The 8259-nt window shown below is 31.8% G+C and overlaps 1 protein-coding gene across 1 annotated transcript; it reads left to right on the plus strand.

The window, feature by feature from the left end:
* Positions 1-6781: 6781 nt before the first annotated feature.
* On the plus strand, positions 6782-7315 carry LOC141696586 (uncharacterized). Its single transcript, XM_074500711.1, has one exon. It carries the CDS (start codon positions 6782-6784, stop codon positions 7313-7315), a length of 534 nt encoding a protein of 177 aa, XP_074356812.1.
* Positions 7316-8259: the final 944 nt, after the last annotated feature.

Below are 8259 nucleotides of genomic sequence, written 5' to 3' on the forward strand. Positions count from 1 at the left end.
AACGACGTTCTTAAAATCATATATTATATTTAAGATTCAAAGATAAATATATAAGACAAATAAATAAATAATTAAATTATTATGAAAGTTAAAAATGAAAATAGCAAGTCCAACAGCTCTCAGCTCTTTTATACGAGCTCTTAAGTTCAATTATAAGGATTTTGACAAAAAATGACATACCAACAGTGTCTTAATACTTCCTTATATCACTAAGACATAAGTTTCATTCTTTATCTATAAAAAACTTTTAGTGCTCCCTTATAACATTTTTAGCAATAAAAAATTCATTTCTCTCTCTTCTTTTTACATTTCTCTCTCTTTGTTCCACTATTTGTCAATATCTTTTCAAATATATTAATATAATAATTATAAGGAAGGAAGATAAGGATTATTGTCAGAGTTGAAATTCAAAATCATGTCAAATATCACCAAGAGTTAATATTTTATAATATTTATAACTAATTCACTAGAACACTATAACACTGATAGTATACTTACACCGCATAAGCTTTTTTTTCAGAATACTTACACCGCATATTAAATAAATAGTTTTTCGAATTTCAACAGTATCGAAGATTAATCTAGGTGCATGTTTTATACGCCAATCATCGAGGCTATAATTGTATACTCGAATTCAAGATTATAACATACTCTGATAACATGCCAACTAAACAATAGTGATCGAACGAAACATGTAAAATATATCATAAGTTGAATTAACAGACGTACTATATTACTTAATTTGGTCCAGGGTCTACTAACTATAGCTAGAGTGATAAATTTTTCATTGACTTTTCTGGCAGAATCCCATCCAAGGATGTCTTCTCTTAGATTCACTTCCCCAGTTCCCTCTGTTACAGAATGCAGACTAATCAATTATCATGTTGATAGGTGTGCTTTCAAATTTAAAATTTTCTGTTTCAATGGTCTGTAAAAGCACAACAAACTTTTACCACTCTTTTTCTAAATCGGAAACACATTAATTTACCGCACAGTAAACCCCATGCCAGTTGCAGCATATAGTAGTTCGTACAACCTTTTGATGAGTGATTGATTGTGTATTTGCCCTTAATGGAACCCTTCTTTTAGGGTTGCAAACCCTAGATTAATTTTTTACTTAAAATGATATACATATTCTGAAATATTTACATGATTCGAAATTATTAGAAATTTTGTATGAATTATAGATATTTTGAAGTAACTTGTATTGATCTCTTAATTGCAGAATTTTAATATTTTCGAGAATAAATTGCAGTTCGTTCAATTATTCAAAATTAGAAGAATTTTAATATTAATTATAGGAAACATTTGCACTAATTTTAATATAATATGTTTAAACCTCAAGGTATAGTAAATATTGCGTGTGGTAGATAGTCGAACTTGAATTATATGTCAGTCTAAGCGTCTAAGCTCTGATACCAAATTACAGAATCAAGTCGCTCTAAAATCTGCAATATACTGGAGACAATTTTCATGATTTTATACTTGTATTATAATTATTTTATACTTATATTATACTCTCTCCGTCCCGACCAATTCTATACAAATGGTTAGGTACACAGGACAAGAAATTCATTAAAATAATATTAGTTTTGATAAGATAGTGGAATGAGAGAGAAAGAAAAAATGTAATTTGGTGAGAAAAAGTATAAAGTTGCGTAAAGTGGTGGGGCCAATCAATATTTAATGAATAAAGTGAGTGTAGTGTGAGAAAGTAGTGGATGTGGTTGATTTTTATATTATTAAATTTTTACTATTTTTGGTAAGTTTGAAATGTATAAAATTAAATGAGACATCCAAAAAAGGAAAGTGTATACAAATAAATGGGAGAATGGGACAGACGGAGTAATAATATATGAAAAGACTAAACTGTCCTGCCTGAATGTACATCAGTAATCCCTGAAAAATTTAATGAGAGAATAATAATGTCTTTTTCAGAACATATTTGCTCTGAAATTTAAAAAGAAACTCTGCATTTAACATTTTCTTAATATATTCTCCCCTAAATCAAAACTCAAATTGTTTATAAATTTTATCAAATATAATGGTTGAGGGTGAGTTTCAAACGGAATAAAATGGAACAAAACCCAAGAATTGTGTAGAGGATTTGTATAAAAATCTAAGTGTTGAGGTAAAATACAAAAGTATGAAGCTAGGAGGAGACAGAGGTGAAGTGAGTAGCTATAGTCTATATACTGACTAGAATACGTATCTCTGAATGTGTAAGGAAAAAAGAGAATGAACGGTCAAATCAATAAAGGTAAGCATGGTAATTATTTCTTTATAATGAGTACGCTTCATTCATTTAAGTTTTCGTTCATATCCGTATGAGTTGATTTATTGTCGAGGAAGATTGATACCACCTCTTCTTCCATCCGACTTTACTAAATGATTTAAACACATAAGAGCGCAAGATAGTTCTAGTGATTAAGACTTATTTCTTGTTATACCCGGTTATGGGTTCGATTCTCACTCACAGATACTCAGTTGTAAGACATATAAGTTAAATTAGTCAAAAAAAACACATAATATCTATTACAATATTGATAATATATTTGTTATTTTCTTAATCCTGTGTTTCATTTTTTTTTATCGTAGGTAACCCGCAGCCGCTACCCTTTGGGTGCGCACTGGGTAAACGCTACGGGTTCACGCAATAGCCTGCAAACCTTGTGAACTAAGCTAAACCGCATTTAAGCGACATGCTCTGACTCAGTAGACATAATCATAAATTCTCCTTCCGTGGGATTCGAACTTGTGACCAAGAGGATAGTTATCCTCTTTTTAACCAACTGAGTCAACCCTTGCGGGACATGTGTTTATTTTTTGTGAATTATTTTAGTTTTTAAGTTGCACAAAAAAAAGTAAACCTCCCTATATATTTATATTATAAGAAAAATTGAAAGACACAACAGTTTCTTATCGTTGCCCTAAAATTTAATTTGATTGAGAATTAAGATGATGTTTGATACGTGTCTCAGATCACGCTTCAAATAAATTGTCCGAGATTTTGAAGACAACATAAATTTTAAACAAAATGTTGTAAAACACCAATAAATAATAACGATTAATTTAAATCATTATTAGATGTTTTAAAACTTTTTCTAGAAGCCTAGAAACACTTGTCTTATAATGTCATAATTAATATAATTTTAAAACAGAACATACAACATTTATTTGAGATTAGTTATTGTTATAAATCTTAACACGCAACACGCTTTTTAAAATATTTGTCTGATTTGGTTTATTAGAGAACGGTTTTAAAATTGTTTTAGTGAAGTTGGTTAGACAATATTTTTTTAGGGTGTAAATATAAATAGTTGTGTAAAAAAATTAGACAACTGTTGTATTGTCAAGCGTAATCTAATCAGTATGCCTGAATTAGTTTTTTTTATAGTGTTATAGTATTTATATAAGATTACATTTATATAATACAACTATTTTAACATCTATTATCTATGTTTTGTAGTTAAGATTGAAGTTGAGCATTAATTTATTAAAGACCGGTACTAGTCATTGTCTTATAATATATATGGGATCGAATAAGTATTGGCCATTTATAAATTTCTAATTGTTAGAATATGGATGTATCTAAAATACTCTAAAACAACCTCTTGACATTCTAAAGTCATAACTCTTGACTTTTGGCTTTTCAAGTACATGTATTTGGCCTTTGGATTTCTCTACCTATGTTCATGTATTTTGTCTTTGGATTTATGTACCTATGTTCATGTATTTGGCCTTTGGATTTCTCTACATATGTTCTAGTGAGCTTATAAATAGGACTCAAATCTCATTTTGTAAGACACACTTGAATGAATACAATATTTTCTTCTTAATCTCTCTCTTTCTCACGTATCTATAATATAGTTATCATAATATATTTCTAATACGTTATCAGCACGATTTGCTTATAAAATAAGGAGATCAATTTTACTTAAGTGTTGAAAGAAGATCATCAAAGTGTAAATAGGTGTTGGAAATTCAAGAAGAAGAAGGATTCTACGTTATTTTAGTTTGTCCACCAGGTAAGTACACTATTTTTAGTTTACTTTGCTTCGGTTGCAAATGGATGATCTTTATGTGTTTGTTATGTGTCTGATTCTTGTATATTTTGTATCTGATTCATTATTCATCGGAATTTATTGAGTTTATACTCGTTGTAAAGACTTTTTGATTATCTACAATCTTTCTTCTTTGCGTTTTTCCAAAATCTGCTTATAAGTATGTCAAAATCTGCATTTTGTGTAATCTGATTGTATGATTCAGGATGATATGCAGTGACTTCTAAAATTCATATTAAATTGAATATTAGTTCAAATATTATAAGCCATACCATTCTGAAAATCGCTTTTCGATATCTACCTTTTGTCTTTACATTCCATTACCATATAATGCGATTTCGATGTCTTAAATATCAAAATACTATCATAATTAGGAGCTGATTCTGATTCTACAGTTCACAAATATCTGTTTTCGGAATTCGTTACTTGTTCATTTTAACGAGCCTTACCATTCTGGAAAGGTCCCGGAATTTTCTACATTTTTCGTGTTTTATAATTTTTTAGATAAAATCATCTTCATAGAGTAAATTGGTATTCTTTGAAACTGGTCAGATTTGACTTTATTATAATTAACCATTTTATACAGTAGATTGCATTCAATGTGCCATTAGATTGAATTCAATGCACCATCATCATGTTATATTATCATGAGTTTTTTAAATATTAATGCATATGTGTTTTCCTTGCATATTTTTAAATATTGACCGAATGTGCTTATTATAAAAGTGTTAGCGAAGCATATTACTGATGCGGATATGATGGAAAAAAACTTATAACGTGAAAAAGGTTTTACAAAATATTCAGATTTGATTTCTTGTCTCCTTGTTGCTGAACAAAATAATAAGCTTTTGATGAAGAATCATGAGTCTCGCCCCACAGGATCTCGCCCATTCCCTGAAGCGAATGCGGCAATATACAATTATGGGCGTGAACGAGGTGGTAATCGTGGACGTGGACGTAGTTTTGCTCATGGACAAGGAACCCGTGGTCGTGGATCTCAAATCCAAAATTACCCTATTTTCAAGCATGATAAATCTAATCCCAACCAGAAGTTGGAGAAAAACATTGATAAAAGAAAGGAGATTGTTGAAAATGAATGTTACAGATGTGGAATGAAAGGCCATTGGTCACGTACCTGCCGTACGCCAAAACACCTAGCTGATCTATATCAAGCGTCCCTGAAGGACAAAGGCAAGAATGTTGAAGCAAATTTAGTTTTCAAAGATAATGAACATGCAGACAATCTCTTAACAATGACTTATTTGGATACCACTGATTTTTATGAGACTCCTGATGGCATCATTACCCTAGATGACAAACAAAATGCTTGATGTACTTATTTGCTTTATTTTACATTCGCATGTATATGATTGTATCTCTTTATGATTATCCTTACTAATTATATATTTATCTGTTATTGAAGCAATATGGAAATTTTATATTCTCGCATTGGGCATATAACAAAAGAGGGAGATATTTGTCTTGTAGATAGCGCAATGACCCACACTATACTTAAAAATGAAAAATATTTCACCTCTTTAAATAAATATGAAGGCAATGTATGCACAATTTCAGGGAGTATAAAATTGATCGAAGGCTCCGGAAGAGCTACTATATTACTACCCGAAGGAACAAAATTTATTATAAATGATGCGTTGTTCTCCCCAAAGTCACAAAGAAATTTATTAAGTTTCAAAGATATACGCAGAAATGGATATCACATTGAAACGGTGAATAAAGGGGATAAAGAATTTCTTTATATTACAAGTATCACTTCGGGTAGCAAATGTGTTATAGAAGAATTTCCTGCCTTTTCTTCCGGATTATACTATACCAATATTCGAAATATTGAGGTAAATGCCACAGTAAACCAGAAGTTTACTGACAAAAATAATTTTGTTATATGGCATGATCGGCTAGGGCATCCTGGATCAATTATGATGCGAAAAATTATTGAGAATTCACATGGGCATCCATTGAAAAACCAGAAGATTTTTCAATCTAATGAATTCTCTTGTGCTGCTTGTTCTCAAGGAAAATTGATTATCAGACCCTCCTTAGCAAAAATTGGAACAGAATCTCCTAAATTTTTAGAAAGAATACAGGGTGATATATGTGGGCCCATTCACCCATCATGTGGACCATTTAAATATTTCATGATATTAATCGATGCATCAACAAGGTGGTCACATGTGTGCTTATTGTCATCTCGTAACATGGCGTTTGCGAGACTACTTGCGCAAATAATCCGATTAAGGGCACAATTTCCGGATTATAATATTGGAACAATTCGATTGGATAATGCCGGAGAATTCACATCAAAAGCTTTTAATGAGTTTTGTGCATCAATTGGGATACGTGTTGAACATCCTGTAGCTCATGTTCATACACAAAATGGTCTTGCAGAATCATTTATTAAAAGACTCCAATTGATTGCTAGACCGTTAATTATGAAAACAAACCTCCCAGTTACAGTCTGGGGACATGCCATTTTACATGCAGCAGCACTTATACGCATCAGACCTACAAGCTATCACAAATTCTCTCCCTTGCAATTGGTCTCCGGAAGAGAGCCTAATATTTCCCATCTTAGAACATTTGGGTGTGCTGTATATGTCCTAATTGCCCCACCACAACACACAAAGATGGGTCCTTAAAGAAAATTGGGAATATATGTTGGTTATGAATCTCCCTCAATAATCAAATATCTTGAACCAATGACAGGTGATTTATTTACTGCAAGATTTGCAGACTGTCATTTTGATGAAAATGTTTTTCCAAAATTAGATGGAGAGATTAAAATTTTCCCTAAATCAGGGGGAGAAAATAAGCAGCTGGAGAAAGAAATTACATGGAATGCACCAACATTGAACATTTTTGATCCTCGTACAAACCAATGTGAACTAGAAGTTCAAATACTAATCCATTTACAAGGCATAGCAAATCAATTGCCTGATGCATTCAATGATATCAATAGAGTGACTAAGTCACACATACCAGCTGCAAATGCTCCTGCAAAAATTGAAGTCCCTGAAGGACAAATTATCAAGGCAAATGAGTCAAGACCTCGCATGAAGCGAGGTAGACCAATCGGTTCCAAAGATAAAAATCCTCAGAAAAGAAAAGGAGCAAAATATGATGATGCCCAAATAGATGAAATAAAATCTCAAGGAGAGACCCTAGAAGAGACCCGTGACATGAATAACCAAACCCCAGAAGAGGACCAGGTACCTGAAAATGTTGAAATATAAGAGATCTCTATAAATTATGTTGTCACGGGAAAGAAATGGAACCGAAATAACATCATCATCGATGAAAATTTTGCATATAACATAGCGCTTGATATAATGATGGAAGACGAGGATCTTGAACCAAAATCTGTCGAAGAATGTCGATGTAGGGAAGATTGGCCAAAATGGAAAGAAGCAATTGAAAAGGAATTGAGCTCACTTAACAAGCATGAAGTTTTTGGACCTGTAGTCCGAACCCCTGAAGGGACTAAACCCGTTGGTTATAAATGGGTATTTGTGCGAAAAAAATGATAAAAATGAAATTGTGAGATATAAAGCACGTTTAGTTGCTCAAGGATTTTCACAAAGACCAGGCATAGATTATGAGGAAACATATTCCCCTGTAATGGATGCTACAACTTTTCGTTATCTTATTAGCCTGACAGTTATTGAAAAATTAGAAATGCGATTAATGGATGTTGTGACAGCATACTTGTATGGTTCCCTTGAGAAAGATATTTATATGAGGATTCCTGAAGGATTTCGAATGCCTGAAGCATCTAAATTATACTCTCGTGATCTTTATTCTATTAAGTTACAAAGATCCATATATGGATTAAAGCAATCTGGTCGAATGTGGTATAAGAGGTTAAACGAATATTTACTAAGGGAAAATTACAAGAATGACCCTATTTGTCCATGTATTTTTATAAAGAAAACAGAATCTTCATTTTCTATAGTGGCTGTGTATGTTGATAATTTGAATATCATCGGAACTCCTGAAGAGCTCCAGAAAATAGTTGATTACTTAAAAGCAGAATTTGAAATGAAAGATCTTGGGAGAACAAATCTTTGCCTTGGATTACAAATTGAACATCTTCCAAATGGAATTTTTGTGCATCAATCATCATACACAGAAAAGATCTTGAAACGGTTTTACATGGACAAATCACATCCATTTAACT

Source organism: Apium graveolens, chromosome 11 (genome assembly GCF_009905375.1).
Source record: "Apium graveolens cultivar Ventura chromosome 11, ASM990537v1, whole genome shotgun sequence".
Classification (NCBI taxonomy): domain Eukaryota; kingdom Viridiplantae; phylum Streptophyta; class Magnoliopsida; order Apiales; family Apiaceae; genus Apium; species Apium graveolens.

Coding starts and splice junctions, on each gene's coding strand:
- LOC141696586 (XM_074500711.1), top strand. CDS start 6,782: ATGACAGGTGATTTATTTACTGCAAGATTTGCAGACTGTCATTTTGAT.